General features: G+C 39.2%; 2 protein-coding genes and 1 pseudogene across 8 annotated transcripts in view; 2 read left to right on the forward strand and 1 right to left on the reverse strand.

The window, feature by feature from the left end:
* Positions 1-7,325, forward strand: part of SERAC1 (serine active site containing 1) — a 77,643-nt gene extending 70,318 nt beyond the window's left edge. For 2 of the 3 annotated variants that reach the window (XM_067701671.1, XM_067701673.1), the window contains exon 17: positions 1,467-7,325. In XM_067701671.1, the coding sequence (XP_067557772.1) occupies positions 1,467-1,603 (137 nt within the window). In that variant the 3' untranslated portion in view covers positions 1,604-7,325. Of the gene's footprint in view, positions 1-5 lie in introns of all 3 variants that reach the window. The other variant, XM_067701672.1, reaches the window with a different exon arrangement.
* An 813-nt stretch (positions 7,326-8,138) lies between these two features.
* Positions 8,139-18,637, forward strand: LOC137205113 (small ribosomal subunit protein eS6-like; annotated as a pseudogene).
* The window catches only part of SYNJ2 (synaptojanin 2), a 100,288-nt gene continuing 96,400 nt past the window's right edge, over positions 16,393-20,280 (reverse strand). For 3 of the 5 annotated variants that reach the window (XM_067701665.1, XM_067701666.1, XM_067701664.1), the window contains one exon: positions 16,393-19,907. In XM_067701665.1, coding sequence (XP_067557766.1) covers positions 19,182-19,907 — 726 coding nt within the window. In that variant the 3' untranslated portion in view covers positions 16,393-19,181. The remainder of the gene's footprint in view (positions 19,908-20,280) is intronic. The other 2 variants (XM_067701668.1, XM_067701669.1) reach the window with 2 other exon arrangements.

The following is a 20,280-nucleotide window of genomic DNA, read 5'->3' on the forward strand; positions in this document are numbered from 1 at the left end:
ATTAGACAGCAAAGGTTAATCGGCTAACTCTGCATTAGCTCTCAACAGTGAAATCTGCTGCATTAAGGTAAGAATCAGAGCTTTTCTATCAGCTAGATTAAAAGGAGCATTTCATTTCACAGATTGATAGCCGCCTGCAGGAACCTTAAAGAAATCAGCTAAAGGTGTGGAAGCTTAGTAATATTCAAGCAACAGAGATTGTGAAGGAAAAAACTAGTGTTAAAGTTCAGTGTCTTCCTAATCCTGGGACTGAGGGAAATGACCAATACCTGCTACTGCAGAGCACTGTAGTCTACTGTAGGCTCTTCGAGGGCAGAGCCCACATCTCAGTTCTCCTCATAGCCTCCTGTGTTACTCTGAGCATAGTGAAGAGCCCGTACATTTCACTCCCTGAAAGGCTTTCCCCTCAACCTGGCTAACCCTTTAGTTTGCTTGTCAGACCCTTTTCTGATCACTTCGGGGGGCTGGGTCAGGTGCTGTCCTGGTAGCACTCTGCCATTACTGAGAGCTCCTGGCAGCCAGGCATGGTGCGTATCTGGAGCGCCTGCCAGATGGTTCTTCTGTCTGCGTAACAAGTTTTGTCCTACTTCATTATTATCTATATAAAATGAAAAAGGCTTGATATCCTATAGTGGAATCTGAAGAGACTTTACCTTAAAGCAATATGCCATAGGGTGAGGAACTGCTGTTTGGTAGTTGAAGAATCTGAAGAGTTCAAAGAACAGTGGCCAGTTTTTTGTTTTCTTTTAAGATGAATTTGGGAGCTTAAAGCAAAATTAATATTGTGGACCACCTGCTGGTAGTGACATAGCCTTGTCATCATTCTGTCCACCCCTTCTTCTGTGTCACCAGGTGGCCTGTCTTCCTTTATAACCACCAGCTGCACTTCCTCACCTGGCTGGCTTCACTAGTACCTCCTGTCACTTCCATCTAGGTGGACTTGGTTAGGCTGAAACATCAAAAACTCAACCAGCTCTCTCAAGCACCACATCATCTCCTTCCCTGGTAGAGTGAGCGTGGAGGGTCGGGTATAGAAGGGATTCCATGTGAGACGTTCCCATTCGTTTCATCAGGGCACGGGAGCTCATTATCAAGTTTCTAATATTAGCTCTAGGAAGAGAAGTGGTTCAGAGAAGTGTGGAATAACTTAGTAATAACCTGCAGTGTGTAAACGTTTTGAAGGTGACAGTGCTCAGGCTCTGTTCACTATTGAATTAGGAAATCGGCAGCACACACACAGAATTTATGAGAAAAGCATAAAGTTATAATTACACCTACTGAGACTCCATTGTCACGTGATTAGTCAAATGCAGTTTAGTTACAAACTTTAAGTTCCTTTATCTCTGATTTGGTTCTCGATCACGACCAAATCAACATTTACCAGTACGCATTTGGCCTCTTTCACTGTTGACAGGGGGCAGCTTATATTTTTACTTAAATTTTATTGACATTTTTGTTTTCTTCAGATCTAGGCATTGGAGATCTAATTCCTGTGGATGTTAACCATTTGAACATTTGTAAGCCAAAGAAAAAGGATGCTTTTTTGTACCAACGTACCTTACAATTCATCCGTGACACGTTAGCCAAAGACCTGGAAAACTGACAATTGTCTTTTTCTGTTTTCACACATGAACACAGTGCAAGAAACGTGGTGTTCTCTCTTTTTAAGCTCTACGCAATCATGCAAATGTAGTCATTATGGCATTAATGTGGCCTGGAGTATGTTGCAGGCAACAGAATATTGTTCTGTAAAACACAAACCCAGAAGTGTCAATCAAAGAAAGAAGGGCTAGACTGGATTCTTCTGATTTAAAAAACTTCCATATGTGCCAGTTTATGTTTTGCAGTGTTGTCCCTGGTGATAGGGAGCAAGCTGCTATGGCTAAAGGATGTGATCTGTGACTTTTGTCATCTGTGACTGTCCCTGGCTCATGCTGGGAGCAGCGCTGATGGCTTCTGAAGGGAGAGCCATCACCAGTTTACCACAGAAATGCCTGTTGGAGGGTGCCTAAAATGGAGAGAGAAAGAATGAACTAGAACATAAAGACTCTGTTTTGGGTCAGGGTTTCCATGTGCTGTAAGTTTTTAAAACTTGTCAGTGTAAACCTTTGTGTAACATGTTAGCTTTGTTACACGCCTTGTCATCCCTGGGTCATTTCCTTGTAAGTTTTTATTTTCATATTGCTGAGAACAAATATTTCTCTTTTAAAAAAATTTCTAGCCTATAATAATTCTTTCCAGACTGTAGCTACCTATACTTTTAATTTTTCCCAGATAAGAATAATAAATCCATTATTGATCGAAGTGTGAACTAAAACTATTCTAAGCTATTATATATATATTAGCAATACTTAATATCAAGATTCTCAGATTCTTTTTAGCTAAAGTATACCATTATTTCTTGCTCATTAGGAAATGGTATTAATTGGTCTCCAGCATGTGAGAAATAGGAAATCATACTGATGACTTTTTTTTAAGTAACAGCATTATTGAGATATAATTCACACACCATAAACTTCACCCTTTTAAATGCACAGCTCATTGATTTTTAGTGTGTTTACAGAGTTGTGCAACCGTCACCACTATCTAGTTTCAGAACATTTCATCATCCCTCCAGATAACCCCACAGCCATTAGCAATCACTCCTCTCCTCTCCCCCAGCCACTGGTCAGCACTAATCTTCTGTCTCTATGGATTTGCCCATTATGGGCATTTCATATGAATGACAAGTTTTAAAAAAATTACAACACGTGGCCTTCTGTGTCTGGCTTCTTTCTCTTAGCATAATGTTTTGAAGGTTCATCCATGGTGTAGCATGTATACATGTAGTAGGACTTCGTTCCTTTTTATGGCCAAATAATAGTCCATTGTATGGATGTACCACATTTGTTTATCCATTCATCATTTGAGGGACATTTAGGTTCTTTCAATGTTGGGGCTGTTATGAATAATGCTGCTGTTAACATTCACGTACAAGTTTTTGTGTGGACATGTTTTCCATTCTCTTGGGTATATACTAGGAGTGGAATTGCTGGGTCATGTTAAGCTTATGTCTACCATTTTGAAAATGATGGACATTTGTAGAATGGGATAGTCAAAGCTAAAAGGAGTACAGCATCTGAAGGTAAACTGGGGGCATCAGTGAACCTTAACAACATCTAATTGTTTAATTATGCAAAAACCTAACAAGTGACTTAACTACCTGTTTTGTTATGTAGCTATAGAGTGTGCTAGTTAGCTATCAACAATAAACTCTAGCTAATGGGATCACGTGGGGAGAGGGGTGTAGATAGGCTTGGTTCGTTTTCTTTTTCTGTTTTCCATGAACCATGGCAGATATACCATGGCTGGAATATCTGTTCATTAACTTAGAGTAATGAAATGAAACCCCACTTCGTAAAATCTCAATATAGCCATTACAGCTGTGCTTTAAAAATAAGGTCTGGGAGAGAGATCCAGTGTACTTCTGAATGACTATAGCTTTTCAGGCAAGTCACTTACCATTTCTGTTCATTCTGTTTATGAAATGGATATGATGTATACAGATTCACTTCATCAGTCCTGTAAGATTTAAGTCAATAATGTTTTAAAAATAATCATCACCTGAAAAACTCTAAGAACACAAAGTATGAAAACATACACATTTGAAATAGTTTTAAACTTAGACCATCAGTAAAATGGTTCTCCTAGTTCAATCAGCCTTGTTTAAATATCCTTTCTGGAAAAAATTTCAAACGAAGCTTCCTATTACCTTTCCCCTTATGGGAAAAGTCTCTTTAAATGATCTATCCAGGAAGGAAATAAACAGAATACAGGTGTTAGCAGACTACTGAAAACAAGCTGTAAATAAAATTCAGATGAAAAATTAATTATCCTTATCTATAAGCCCTTTACTTCTTTCTGATTACGTTGTCAACCCTAAAAGTTAAGGGCACCGAGTCCCCCCTTTACTCCACTGTTTAAATGTCACCATAGAGAGAGTCAGACTACAAATGGAGGATCGTGATGCCTTTCTTGACTCCATCTCAACCATTCACCCAAGGTCACAGCAACAGGCATAATATGGTGGAGGACGCGGCCCTCTGCTCAGGTCGGGGCGCCCATGGTAGTGGATGCCAGCACTGGTTTCCTGTTGTTGAGAAACACAGCACAGTCACAGAGTGACGTGTGTATATCTTTTGAGCTTGGCTCATAATTTACAGTGCCCCTCAAATTATTTCTAATTCCTAGAATTTGACTTTTAGGCATACCCTCCTGAATTTTCATCTCTTTGTTATATTAAATATGTTAATGTATGGTTTCGCTTTTATTGACATTTGGTATAAAAATTATGTCCATGAAAAAAATTTAAACATGTTCAATAAATGCAATTTTAATGTACTCAGTAAAACTGATTGTGCCCTTATATTGGATGTTGAACACTCCCCAAAGCTAATCACTTAAAATCTATTAGAAATTCATTGTATAATTATAAATTGCCTTAATAAAGCAGAAGACATAAAAAGGCAGTTTAATATCCAAGAAGTTTCCAAATTTAGAAAAAGCCATTCTTGTAAAAATTCCAGTTCTTAATCCGCTTTTAGCTTGGCCTTGGAGTTTAGAAACAGTGTCATGGAATTCAACAGCTGGTTCCAAAGTTTGAAAACACTAAGCTTACTAGAACCTTTGATTTTTAATTTAATCCAAACTATTTCAGGATTGTTAAAGCTAGTTTATATTGAAAGCTGGATACTCACCGATTCCTAGGATCATTAGAGAGTTCTGGATATGAATGTAATCTCTAAGCATAAAAAGCTTTGGGTATGTATACATCTAGATGGGTTTTAGAATATTTTGACATCTTGGATTACCAGATTAAAACATTTTTGAGAGTTCTGGACCAGGATGGTGACATAGGAGGCTCCTGAACTCGCCTGCTCCACAGACACCAAATTTACAGCTACACACGGAACAGTTCCCTCAGAGAGAAGTTCAGAAACTAGCTGAGCAACTCTTACACATTGGGTGAACGAGAAAATGCCCATGTTGAAATGGATAAGAAAGACTGAGACATACTGTCACCATAAATCTCACCCTTGGCACAGTGAGATACAATCAGGAGGGAACACACAACTCACAGCTTCTGCCTGAGGAGTGAAGGGTTTGGGCCCAACATCCAGTGCCCCAACTTTCAAGTCTTCCACCTGAAGGATGGACCTCCCCCACCACACCAAAACACCTAGCTTTGAAAGCCAGCAGGGCTTGCATACACAAGACCCACAAGTCTACAGCAAAGAAAAAACAGTTCGAAATGGGCTTGCAAGGACTCACAGTGGCTCTCCCCGCAGGGCTCAGCACAAGGGCAGCAGACAGAAATGCCCATCTCCCAGCCTTTTCCTGAAAGGTGCCCATTTGCTTATCTTAAAAGCTGCGGCCTGAGGGTCAGGCTTCTAATTCAGCACACATCTAGAGGATGACTGTGATCTTCCCTGGGGACCAGGGAGGCTGGTGGTTCTGTCTCTGCATTCTCCCTCTTGCCCACTCGAGGTTGCTGGTGTCTTCCTGGAAGGAGCTTCGACACATCTCTAGTGCCCTGTCTTTTGTGGCTGTTACCCAGGGAGTGCACCGCTTGATTACTTGCCTCTGATGGCCAGCAAGCCCTGTGTTTGTGGATCCCACAGGACTGTACAAAGAAACAGTTCCATCCCCCTATTGCTCAGCACAGAGGGAGCAGACAGAAACACCCATCTTCCAGTCTTCCCCTGGAAGGGTCTATCTGTATACTTGAAAAGCTGCTGCCTGAGGGTTCAGTTTCCAATCAGCCTGCATCTAGGTACTGACTGAGAATGTTCCCTTTGGAACACTGAGAGGTCCTAGCAGAACCTCAACTCCCGGGAGCCACTAAGAACAAAGAAGGAGGTTCAGACAGTCACAGAGTTTGAGAGATAACCAAGAGCTTGATGGGCTGAATCCTAGGTTCATCTCCTACACGAGACCACTCTGTCAAGACTGGGGACTTCCCTGGTGGCGCAGTGGTTAAGAATCCGCCTGCCAATGCAGGGGACACGGGTTCAATCCCTGGTCTGGGAAGATCCCACATGCCATAGAGCAGCTAAGCCCGTGTGCCACAACTACTGAGCCTGTGCTCTACAGCCTGCGAGCCACAGCTACTGAGCCCGTGTGCCACAACTACTGAGCCAGCGCACCCTAGAGCCCACGTGCTCTAGGGCCCACGTGCCACAACTACTGAGCCTGTGTGCTGCAACTACTGAGCCCATGCCCTAGAGCCCGTGTGCCACAACTATTGAGCCCATGCACCACAACTACTGAAGCCCACGTGCTCTAGGGCCCGCGTGCCACAACTACTGAAGCCCATGCGCCCTAGAGCCCATACGCTGCAACTACTGAAGCCTGTGTGCCTAGAGCCCATGCTCCACAACAAGAGAAGCCACTGCAATAAGAAGCCCGTGCACTGCAACAAAGAGTAGCCCCCGCTCACCACAACTAGAGAAAGCCTGCATGTAATGAAGACCCCCCGCCCAGAAAAAAAAGACTGGGAGAGGTGGCTATTTTATCTAATGCACAGAAGCCAACACAGAGAGTCAAGGAAAATGAAGAAACAGAGGAATATGTTGCAAACAAAAAGATGAAACTCCAAAAACAGACCTTAATGAAAGAGAGATAAATAAGTTCCAAATAATGGTCATAAAGATGCTCACCATGGTCAGGAGAGTAATGCATGAATAGCGTGAGAATTTCAGCCCAAACATAGAAAATATAAGAAAGAATCAATCAGAAATCACAGAGCTGAAGAATACTAACTGAAAAACGTAGTAGGGGGTTCAATGGCAGACCAGATCATGGGGAAGAAAGGATCAGCAAACTCAAAAAGAGGGCAGTGGAATGCATCCAGAGGACCAAAAAAAAAGTGAAAAAGAATGAAGATAGCTTAAGGGACCTATGGGATACCATCAAGCAGACTTGATACTTGCATTATAGAGGTTCCAGAAGGAGAAGAGAGAAAAAAGGGTCAGAAAGCTTATTCAAAGAAATAAAGGGTAAAATCTTTCCTAAGCAGGAATCCCAAAGGATTCCAAATAAGATGAATTCAAAGAGCCCCACAAACTTTGCTGTACACTGGAAACTAACACAACATTGTAAATCAACTATACTCCAATAAAAACTTTTAGAAAAACAAAAAAACAAAGCCCCAGGGAATTCCCTGGCAGTCCAGTGGTTAAGACTCTGTGCTTCCACTGCATGGGGCACAGGTTCGATCCCTGGTCAGGGAATTAAGATCCCACAAGCCACATGGCAGGGCCAAAAAAAAAAAAAAAAGAGCCCCACACTGAGACACATTATAATTAAACTGTCAAAACGAGAGAATCTTAAAAGCAGCAAGAGAAAAACAACTTGTTATGTACAAGAGAACCCCATAAAACTACCAGCAGATATTTTGCATAACTTTTGCAGGCCAGAGAGGAGTGACACAATATATTACAAGTGCTGATATATTACCAAGAATACTCTACCTGGCAAAGTTGTTCTTCAGAGTGGAAGAAGGGATGGAGTTTTTCAGACAAGCAAAAGCTGAAGGAGTTCATCACTACCAGACCAGACTTACAAGGAATGTTAAAGGGACTTCTTCATGCTGAAATGAAAGGACACTATTTAGTAACAGGAAAACATATGAAAGCATAAATCTCACTAGCAAATGTAAATACAGATGGTCTCCAACTCACAATGGTTCAACTTAATGATTTTTCGATTTTATGATGGTGCAAAGTGGTGTGCATTCGGTAGAAACCGTACTTCAAATTTTGATCTTTTCCTGGGCTACCAATTTATGGTACGATACTCTCTTATCAGCCACATGATCACAAGGGTAAACAACTGATACACTTAAAACCGTTCTGTACCCATACAATCATTCTGTTTTTTACTTTCAGTATTCCATAAATTACATGAGATATTCAACACTTTATTATAACATAGGCTTTGTGTTAGATGATTTTGCCCAACTGTAGGCTAATGTAAGTGTTGTGAGCACATTTAAGGTAGGCTAGGCTAAGCTATGATTTTCAGCAGGTTACGTGTTTTAAATGCATTTTCAAATTATAATATTTTCAATTTACGATGGATTTATCAGGATGTAACCCCATCATACATTGACCCATGGCCATGTCGGCCTGCTACTAAGTAAGAGGCATTTCTATTACAGATCAAGGAGGGCTGGAGAAAGAAAGCACAGATCTGTACAGGGTTGCACTGCAGTTGTCAATCTGAGTGTTCTCAATTTGGTCATCATAAAAAAATAGGGAGAAGGATATTCCTGGACTCATTAATACTACTGTGCCTTGTCACCTGAGGCCCAAAAGAGTTGGTGGAATCCAGAAACTTTTCAGTCTCTCTAAAGAGGATAGCGTTTGCCCATATGTTGAGAGAAAGCCCTTAAACAAAGAAGGTGAGAAACCTGGGACCAAAGCACCCAAGATTCAGTGTCTTGTTACTCCACATGTTGTGCAACACACACATTGGTGTATTGCTCTGAAGAAACAGTGTACTAAGGAAAATAAGAAAGAGGCTGCAGGATACGCTATGCCTTTGGCCAAGGGAATGAAGGAAGCCAAAGCAAAACGCCAGGAACAGACTGCCAAGAGATGGAGGCTGATGTCTCTGAGAGTTTTGACCTCTAAGTCTTGAGTCCAGTCAAAAATGCAATGTTCTGAGAGTAATGAATAAATAAGATCAGACATCAGAAGAAAATTGTATGGAACCACAAAAGACCCTGAATAGCCATAGCAACTTTGAAAAAGAAAAGGCTGGAGGCATCACTCTTCCTGATTTCAAACTACATTTCAAAGCTATAGTAATCAAAACACTATGGTTTGGCATCAAAACAGATAATAGATCAATGGAACAGAATATAGAGCACAGAAACAAACTCATGCACATATGGTCAATTAATTTATGACAAAGGAGCCAAGAATACACAGTGGGAAAAGGGTGGGAAAACTGGACAGCCACATGCAAAAGAATAAAACGACAACTATGCTACACCACACATAAAAATCAACTAAAAATGGATTAAAGACTTGAACTTAAGACCTGAAACCATAAAACTCCTAGAAGGGAACAAAGGTAAGCCCCTTGACACCAGTCTTGGCAATGATTTTTTAGATTTGACCGTAAAAACAAAGGCAACAAAAACAAAAATAAACAAGTAGGACTACATCAAACTAAAAAGCTTCTGCACAGCAAAAGAAACCATCAACAAAACGAAAAGGCAACCTACAGAATGGGAGAAAATATTTGCAAATCTTATATTTGATAAGGGGTTAATATTTTAAAACTATAAAGAACTCATTCAACTTAATAGCAAACATCAAACAATATGATTTAAAAATGGGCAGAGGAACTGAATATTTTTCCAAACAAGATACACAATGGCCAACAGGTACATGAAAAAGTGCTTAACATCACTAATCATCAGGGAAATGCAAATCAAAACCACAATGAGATACCCCAATACATCTGTTAGAATGGTAATCATCAAAAAGACAAAGGATATCAAGTGTTGGTAAGGATGTAGAGAAAAGGGAACACTGCACACTGTTGGTGGGAATGTAAATTGTTGCAGTCACTATGGAAAACAGTATGGAAGTTCCTCAAAAAATTAAAAAAAGAACTACCATATGATTCAGCAATCCCACTTCTAGGTATATATCCAAAGGAAATGCAAACAGGATATTGAACAGATATCTGCACTCCCATGTTCATTGCTACATTATTCACAATAACCAAGGTATGGAACCTAAGTGTCCATCAATGGATGAAGGGATAAAGAAGGTGTAGTATATACATACAGTGGAATATTATTCAGCCATGAGAAAGAAGGAAGCCCTGCCATTTGCAACATGGTTGGACCTTGAGAGCATTGTGCTAAGTGAAATAAGCCAGACAGAGAAAGACAAATACTGCACAGTATCACTTACATGTGGAATCTGGAAAAAAAAAAAAAAAGTCAAACACATAGAAACAGAAAGAGTGGTTGCCAGGGCCTCGGTGAGGGGCGGGATGGGAAGTGGGGAGAGGTTCATAAAAGGGTACAAAAACTTTAAAGTTGAATAAGGTCTGAGGATCTAATGTAAAACATGGTGAAATGGTGGCTATTGTTGATAACACTATATTCTATTGTATAACTGAAATTAGCAGAGTATAAAACTTAAATGTTCTTATCAAAAAAAGAAAAAAATGTGTGAGGTGATTGATGTGTTAGTTAACTAGATGGGAAGTATTCTTCCACAATATATACATATATCAAATCATCACAATGTACACTTTAAATATCTTAGTTTTATATACATCAATAAAGCTAAATTTTTAAAATTTTAATTAAAAAAATTTAACACATTGATAGCTTCTAAGAATTGTATCTGTTTATTCTCCCTCAAGTCCATTTCTCCTCTATTTCAGGTAATTCATTACATTTCACTCAAGCAGGACCTTTTTCAGTAGTTTTGACTTCTCCTCCCCACATATGATTAATTACCAAATGCTGTCCACTCTACTCCAAAGGTCCCAGAATGCTTTTCCATTTCTACTGCTCAGACTCCAGTTCAGATTTTCACATTTGGCCTGGACTGTAATACCCTCCTAATTGGTTCCTCATCCTAATGATAAAACAGAACTGTAATTCAGTGAACACATTTTGAGTACTTACACACCAAGTGTTGCTTTATAGAAGAATACAAGGTAGCTTTATTAGCCATATTTCAGAGATAGAAAAACCAAGCATTAAAAAAAAATTCATAAAACTGGCCCAAAGTCTCAAAGCTAGTGAGAGTTAAGGTTAAACCCAGGTTTTATTTTAAAACCTATGCATGTGCATTGCAATATAGTCACAGAAAGTTTCACACATTAACTTTAAAAACTGACGAAAAGGGACTTCCCTGGTGGCACAGTGGTTAAGAATCTGCCTGCCAATGCAAGGGACACGAGTTTGAGCCCTGGTCTTGGAAGATCCCACATGCCGCGGAGCAACTAAGCCTGTGCGCCACAACTACTGAGCCTGCGCTCTAGAGTCTGCGAGCCACAGCTACTGAAGCCCATGTGCCTAGAGCCTGTGCTCCGCCACAAGAGAAGCCACCGCAATGAGAAGCCCATGCACCACAATGAAGAATAGCCCCTGCTCGCTGCAACTAGAGAAAGCCTGCACGCAGCAATGAAGACCCAACACAGCCAAAAATAAATAAATAAATAAATTTATAAAAATAAAAAAAAGAATACAAGGTTGAAATATCTTCAGAAATAAGAAAATATTCAGTGACTTAGATTTTAGAAAGTGCCAAAAATAGCTTCTCAAAAGAAGGCTGAAATTAGATTAGCTACAACCAAAGATAATTAGTGAACTGGAAGAGAGGTCAGAAAAATTTATCCAGAATGCAGCACAGAGAGACAAAAAAGATGGAAAATACAGAAGACTAAGGATGTTGTCAAGTAAGATGATAACAAATTCTATGTTTCATTTGAGTACCAAAAGGAGAAGAAAAAAGCATGTCCCAGAGGCAATATTTGAAGAGATAATGGTTAAAGTTTCCAGAACTGATGAAAGGCACAAATCCACAGATTCAAAAAGTTCAACTAATTCAAAGCAGAGCAAATAAAAATAAATTCACATCTATACACAGCACAGTGAAACGGCAGAAAAGCCAACACAAGAGGAAAACCTTAAAAGTAGTCAGAGTAAAAAAAGTGTAAAGGAATAACAGTTAAGATTGCTACTGTTGAGAAGTCATCAGTCAATGGAAGCTAGAACACCACCTGCAGTATTGCCAAAAACCACTCCCACGTTAGAATAATACATTCAGTAAAAAAATAAGTCATTTAAAATATTAAAACAAAATAGATATTTTATATAAATTAAAATTGTACCACCAGCAGACCTTCATTAATGGAAATGTTAAGGGATGTACTTCAGGTAGAAGGTAAATGAATGATCTAGCCAGAGATGCTGAGATTCAAGAAATGTAGAGTGAAAAAAGAGGCAACTATTTGGATAAAATAAATGAACACTGATTGTATAAAACAATAATAATGTCTTGAGTAGGTGTTAAAATATGTAAAATTAAAATATACAGTAACTACAGTTGGGATGGTATAAATGGAGTTAAAGTTTTCCAAAGTCATCACATTATTCAGGAGGAAGGTAAAAATAATGATTAAATTCTGAAAGTATAATGTTAATAATACATGTTGTAATTTCTAAAATAACCAATAAAAATGTAACCAACAAAAATAGGGTATAATGACTTCCAAATTAGGAGAGGACAAAAAGAAGAATGACAAAAATTCAAAAGAAGGCATGAAAAGACGGGAAAAGAAACAAGAAACAGATAGTAAAAAGAGAAAGCGTAAAATTGGATGTTAAATTTAAGCCCAAATATAGCAATTATTACATTAAATGTAATGGACTAAATACCCTAGTTAGAAGATAAATATGCCAGGCTAGATAATAAAACAACACTCAGTTATATGCTGTTTATAAGAGACCATCTGAAGCATGAGGGCACCAAGAGGTTCAAAATAAAAACTATAGACACAGTTTACTTTCCTGGTGAACTCTACCAAAAATTTAAGGAGGAAATAATTTCAATGTTATCATATTCTTTCAGTTAATAGAAAAGAGTGTACTCCCCAACTCTTGAGGTTAGTGTAACTTTGATACCTAAACCATACAAAGTCAGCAGAAAAAAAAAGTTACAGGCCAATCTCAATAATATAGTTGCAAAAATCCTAAACAAAAATATTGACAAACTAAGTGCAGCAATATTTTAAAAGGTAATCTGTCCAAGGTGGATTTATACCAAGAATGCAAGGTTGTTGAGCATTGGAGAATTGGTCAGTGTAATTTGCCATACTAACAAACAAAAGGAGAAAAAAAATCAATCATTTCAGTACACGTAGAAAATGTCTTTGATAAAATTTAACCACCATTCATGAAAAAGATAAATTTAGTAATCCAGAAAGAGAACTTCCTTAATATAGTAAAGGGTGTCTAAAGAACAAAAAACGATAAACATCATACTTAATGGCAAAAATAGTAACATTTTCCCTTAGAGAAGAAGAGTAACACAAGAACGCCTATTACCAATGTCTTTATTTAACGTTGTACTAAATGTCCTAGCCAGCTCTGTAAGGCGAGAAAAAGACATAAAAGTTACAAGGATGGGAAAGGAAGAAACAAAACTCATTATTTGCAGGTAACTGTCTACAAAGAACATCCAAAGAATCCACATACACCATATTTTATCCATTTAAAGATACATTAAATACATTTAACATCTCTGTGGGTGGGCTACATCTCACAACAGATGAGTCATAATTAAGTTGGAAGCCTTCTGGCTTAGTCTGTTCAGGCTGCTGTAACAAACCATCACAGACTGGGTGGCTTACAAACAACAAACATTTATTTCTCACAGTTCTGGAGGCTGGAGGTCCAACAAGACAGCAGCATCGTCACGTTCTGGTGAGGGCCCTCCTCCTGTTTCACAGCTGGGACCTCACTGTGTCCTCACATGGTGAAAGGGGTGAGGGATCTCATGGGGTCTCTTTTAATAGGAACACTAATCCCACTCGTTAGGGCTCTATCCTCATGACTTAGAACATTCCAAAGGCTCTACCTCCTAATACTATCATCTTTAGGGGTTAAGTTTTCAGCATATGAGTTTTGGGAGGAAACAAACATTCAGACCATAGCACTTTCTTAAGACCTATGTGGCAAAACAATCCAAAAAAAGAATGGATATATGTATAACTCATTCACTTTACTATACAGCAGAAACTAACACAACATTGTAAAACAACTATACTCCAATAAAAATTTTAAAAAATAGCATGTAAATGTGTATCTCATAATTGGTGGTATATTGAAATACAGTAAATTGTTAGATTTTTATGACAGTTTATATAAAAGCAAGGTTGTTTGATGCAGTCAATACACAAACTTTTATATTTAAGTATACTAGCAAAAAATAGCAAATGAATTTTAAAGTAAGAATTATTGTTAACTGTTAGATAAAACCATGGTATTAAGGTTATAAAAGAAAATGTTATTTAGAGATAAGAAAGTATTTAGGAGTCAAATATCACGATAGCAGAATTTTAAAAAAAATTTCAGCAAAGGAAAAAAATAAACCAAATATAGCAAAATGTTAAATTACTATTAAATCCTGGTGATGGATATATGAGAGTTCAAATTATTCACTCTGATTTCATGTATGTTTGAAAAATTTTATAAGTTAAAAACTTTGAGAAACATTAATGAAATACTTAAGTGGAGAAATATACCATGTTCTTAGATTGAAGGGTCAATACTGTAAAGATGTCCATTCTATTTCGTGAAGTCCCAGTAAAAAATTCCAATAGGTTTTAGTTTTTAAATAGGACTTGATTCCAAAATTTTTATATGAGAATGCTAAGGATCAAGAATAGAAGGGCTTGTTTTACCAGATATCTAAGAAATAATACAACATGATATTGACACAGAGATTGACAGGTAGACCAGTGGCACAAGAACAGAGAGCCCAGGAAGCAGAGACTGTAATGGCAGTGTGAGCAGCTAAGGAAACCTCTCCCCCAGAGAAAGAGATCTATTAAACTAGTCAAGGGTAGCAAAGGCAATCATTCAGATGTCTAAAGATTGATCAAAAGACTTACAACAAATTGAGAAGCCTTTTATTCAACAAAATCTAAGTAAGGATTCTCAGTAAGAACAATGGGAGGCCACTGTATTAGAGTTAGAACTAGAGCCTGCACCCATCCCCTGACAGAAGTGCCTTCCAGAAAGACCTGTTCCATTGGGGGACAGTGGAACGAACACGTTGTATGTCACACACCACACACTTCTTTACCCTACAACTAAAAAACATTTTTATTTTGTATTGATGAAATCACTAGAAAACTCAATCCTGCACTTGACCATGGAACAAACCTCAATAAATTTTAGAAAGCAGATGTTTATCTAGGCCATATTCTCAGGTCATAATCCAATAAAATTAGGAGGAAACAATTTTAAAATGCCAAACAAACTCTTAACTATCGGAAAATTGCACAGTCTCCGTTGAATCAAAGAGAAACTAAAAGCAAATTACAGTCTAGAGATTAATGAAAAAGACTATTTCATGCTAATATGTGTAGGGTGCAGTTAAAGTTACAATCAGGGGAAAATATATAACTTTAAATGTCTTTATTGTTAAGCAAGACTAAAAATAATGAAACCTGGTGCTAGCTTTAATTAAGAAATTAGGAAAATAACAAAACTAAACAAAAAGTAGAAAAGGATGCAAATTAAAGATAAGTTGAAGTTAATGAAAAATGTTTTAAAAACCGACATAACAAAATAAAAATAAACAATATAAAGGATATACAAATACCAATGCTGTTATTTGAAAATGTCAATAAAAACTGGCTAACACCTAGAGAAACCCAATTAAGAAAGAGAGAGCAATGGTTTGTTATTTAATAAATGGTATAGTATAACTATCACTGAGGAGGATGTTGGACCGCCCTCTGGACTCTGACCCTCCGTGACAGGCTGCATCCCCTGTACGGACACCATTCCTCTGAAATTCTTTCCCATCGGCTCATTCTTTCCATGTACATAAATCCACTTTGCTACATGTCATATTCTTAATCCTCTTCTCTCAAATCTCCCCTGGCCCTCTGTTCACAAGTAATCACTCTCTCATTTGTACTCTCCTACCTCATCGAGATAGAGCTGATTATATAACTGCAAACAGTTTGCCCTGTATGAGAATGAGTTTCAATCCATGACCTTGGGAAAGCAAGGTACCGTAACCAGCCCTTTCCTTCTTCTCCATCCAAGTCCCAGGCACTCAGATTAAATGAATTCAATATAGTCCTTACTGGTCAGGAAGGACTGGGCATCTTTATGATGTGGAGACTGTCAGTATATTCTTATTCCTGAAAGGCATCAGAGAACATTTATGACCTAAATTTTGTCTATTAATTAGCTAAGAACAAACCTAGACAGAACTGGAAGATTGTTTACTCCTTTCTTCAGTCTTCTATGAAGTAATGTACTCAAGCCACCCCAGCAATCTAAGTTTGCTATAAGATCCTATAGAAAATGAATCCCAGCATCTCTCAACATTATAGCATAAAGTTATTATATATGTTATGGCTGTGGTCCCTGCTAGCAGCCTTCAACTCATAAATTCTGAACCAAATTATTACTTTTATGTTGCTTCAACTTAATTGGATGGTTGAAAAAAGAAACAAAACCAAAAACTCAGAGGAATAACTAGTAATCGCATTTCATCCAGAATAAAAGGCTAGCCAAGGAAGATATCCCAAGGTTCTCTTCATATCTGAAAAGAAATAAGCCACATTAAAAAAAAAGATAAAACATTTAATGTTTTTTTTTACAATTTCAGTACAAATTATCACTTCAAATAAACATAAGGGTTTTTATTCATTGCTAGTCATCCAGTAAGATCCAATAAGTAATTTCTGCAGTCCTTTCTAATAGAATTACTTCATTATAAAGCAAATGTTTTAATACATTACCTCGCTTATACACGGGTCAGGAGAATTTTAAGTGTCGTGAACTTCAACACCTTTAAACTTTTACAGGACTTTCTTGGGCAGATGTCCTTGTTTCAATAATTTACTGGAACAAATATTTTTAAATTGGCAAGAAGTCCAGGAAGATTATACTGTAAAAAGAGAATCTAATTGGGGTCAGGGAGACAATGCCGAATTGTAAAGTCTGTGCCTAAAATACTGTGGTGAACTGTAACACCTTATTTCAGTAATGAAATAAACTGCAAGGTCACAATAAAAAGGCTGGTGTGGGAACATCAGAGAAAGATTAAAAATAAAAACCACGGAATGAAATCCCCAGGATAGCAGCTGCTCATTGTCGAGATTATTCAACCAACTCTACTGCTAACCTAGGAAAGATACCCACTGTTAAGCACTGATTTAAAAAAATAAGGCAATTCCAATTGTCCTTTTTTTTTTTAAAAAAGTGAATGTTAGTACAAGAACCTTACATATTATCAACTCAAAATCCAGTCTCTGTTATTCATTAAACCTCAACAGCCGTGAGCAAATAATATTCATTTCTTAATGTTAAACTACTTGTAATTTTTCCTGTGACCTGCCTCAATACAGTTCTGTGTGTTAATACTTACTGTCAGATTCTTAAGAACTATTTGTGTGATGAACAGCTATCTTAAATGAAATTCTGTTCTGTGTACCATTTATTGGCTATTCGCTATCTAGAACAAAGAAGAAACCTGAAAATTAAGCACTGGAAGCAACTTTTGTGGTGCTTACTTTCCCCCTGCTTTTCTGACTCACTGTTACATAGATATGCCTTCAAATTCACCTCCTTTTTAGTAGGAAAAGAGGTTATGGAGAAAAGAGTGTTTAAATTAAGAAATCTTCGATTCCATTCCCAACTATGCCCTTTAGAAGTGACGCGAATCCTGGTAAATGATTTACCTTTCCAGAGCCTCTTACCCATCTTGCTTCCTTTCTCCTCCTAACGCTTTCAAGGATCACGCTGTTTACTTCTTGCATTTCTCAGAGAGGTAAAAATGATATAAAGCATGTAAGTGCTAGAGAAGGTGTCCTAATCAGCTAAGGCTAAAAACACCATCTTTTACTACTGGTTAACTACTCGTATTATCTATTTATCTCTATGGGTCACTAATATCTTTTTCTTTTATTAGTTTTCAGATGAAGTGAGATACAGTTTTGTTTTTGTATAACCTGTAATGTATCTTGATAGTGGCAATGAGAGTTAATTCTGAAATCCCAGAGGTCTGATCAGTAAAAGGAGCCTGCCATCCTAACCATTAGCTTTGAGTACAGGAGTTCGCCGGTCACATTAGGGATAACACAGAACCATTGCTGTATGATTCTATGACATGAAAGACTCCTAAACATAGTAAGTGGCACACTGAGATTTTGCCAGTAAATTTCTTATCAGCAAAATTATGATATCTGCTCCAAATGAGTTCTAGGCCTTATAACATTCTTTTAAAAATGTAAAGCAGTATGGTGATGTCTTTTTTAAAGACTGAATAGGTAAGAAGTGGTGTTGGAAATGTACAGGAAAACAAAACCTAATAAAACTGTAGATAAGCTAACTCAGAATAGCCTGAGGTTTCTTATATATGGGGACATGTGGTAACTTTCCTTCCTGAAGCCACAGCTAGGTAGACCAGACTAAAACAGATATTCTTCAAATTATAATAATGAAAATCAGTACTTGTATGTACCCGTATGAGTTTTCACATTTTATGCTTTTTCTGAATATGGAATATAAGGAGAAAAAGAAAGCCATGAGGTTTTATTTAATAGGGAACAGACAGTGTGTGAAAACTGGTAGCACACCAGAGCTCAGGACTGTAGCAATTTACGGGACATGCAAAGTCTAAGACATGGTACAGGAGACTTAGGCAGTTGGAGCTCAGGTGAAGCTAATGGTATACGCTCCGGAACCACAGCAGGGAATGACACCATCTCCCCCGGGACGCACACATAATCACGGCTAATATACACGTACATAAATAAACACAAGGGCCCCCAGGGATGTACAGTCTAACCTTTTGGTTGACCTATTTGCTGCTTCCTACTCTGATATCTTTTTTAACCTGGTGTCAGCGGCCAGGTACAGCTCTTAGTGGTCCCAACCACCTTTTAGTGGAATCCTTACATTATGCATCAACCTTCAGGTGGGTCACCAAAAAGTTATTCCAAGTCTGTAAAATACAAACAATATTTAAAAACAAACTCACCACATACAAACATAACTTGAACAACCGTTTAAAATTCAATGGGAGGGAACCTCTTGAGCATTATCGGCTAGATTCTCTTTCCTAAAATCCGCATACTGAATCTACCCGGAGGTTTCTCACACCCTGAGAGGAAACTTAACATGCACAAGTCTGGAATAAAACATATTTTGGTGACTGAATAATAATCTGACTGAATAAGAGACGCAATTTTTGTAAACTACACAAGAGTATCAATGTTTTTTCAGTGTGCCTTTAACTAGATGTCTCTTTCAACTGGGGAGTTGAGACCAATGGGCTTTCCCCTGTTAAGGTGAGGCCAGGGGGAGAAGGCACACATCCTGTGGGAGAGCTGCTGTCGGAGTTTCCCAGTCATGATTTCGCCAGTGGGTCAAACACCTGCAGCACCGTCCTCTTGTCCTTGTCACTGGTTGTCACCCAGTGACCGAAGTCTTTTTCTCTGTGCTCCAGTGGCGGCTCCTGGGCAGGTGAGGCACTGACTTGCTGGGGGGCTGCGTGTGCTCTTCCGAGGTTCCTGTTCCCCGAGTCCAGGGGGTCAGGGCTCTTGGGAAGCCAGGAGTTATTCAACAGGTTACGGTGGTGGAGAAGGCTCCAGAAGGGGTCCTGATAATCACCGAGGAGGGGCGTGGCCTCCGACTTCGTGTCCTTGGTGCCATCAGCCTCAGGGCTTGCAAGTGATGAAGGGCCAAGGAAAGCCGGCTGGGGGAAGAGCGCGCCCCCAGCAGGCAGGGGTGCGGGCGGACAGTCGCTGCTGGGGCTGCTGCAGGGGCGCCCCTGGAGAAGCTGGCAGTTGCTCTGCAGCACCTGCAGGTGCAAGGCCGCCGGCGCCGACTTCTTCCTCCGCGGGGGCACCTGGGGCACGAGGGGCGGGGCCTCCGGAGGGGGCGGGGCGGCCGCGGTCGGGGCCTCATCTGGCGCTGGCTTCCCGGAGGCAGCGGCACCTTTCCCGGGCTGAAGTGTTCTCGGTTTGGGAACGGGAGGGACTGTTGCTAGAGGAGGGGTGTCAAGGTTCGTCTCCGGGGGCCCGATTGTAAAATGGACAGCTTGATGCCCAAACTGTTCTTCTGGTGACGCGGGCTAAGAAAAGGCACGACAAAGAGCGTCAATAAGCAGCCCGCCCCCGGGAGCTGGGAATCAGAGCACACAGACGCTGTCCACAGGCGAACAGAGGAGGGGACAAGCGGACATTCTAGCAAATTCGGGATTTGAGAATGTCTGGGATGCGCGAGTGTGACCAGGCAGGAAGGAGCATGGGAGAAACACACGTATCAAGGAGGACCAGCAGGTCCGATGAAATATGAGTGGGAGCTTTCAAACCAGGGCCACCGTGAACAATCTGAAACAAGTTTCTGTTACCTAGGAAACGGGGTGATGCTCTTCCTTTATTAACAGCGAACCTCTGAAAACTTTTCTTCGAGGCCGCAGCTTTGATAATTCAGTCTGTACCACA

This window comes from Pseudorca crassidens, chromosome 13 (genome assembly GCF_039906515.1).
Source record: "Pseudorca crassidens isolate mPseCra1 chromosome 13, mPseCra1.hap1, whole genome shotgun sequence".
NCBI classification, from domain to species: domain Eukaryota; kingdom Metazoa; phylum Chordata; class Mammalia; order Artiodactyla; family Delphinidae; genus Pseudorca; species Pseudorca crassidens.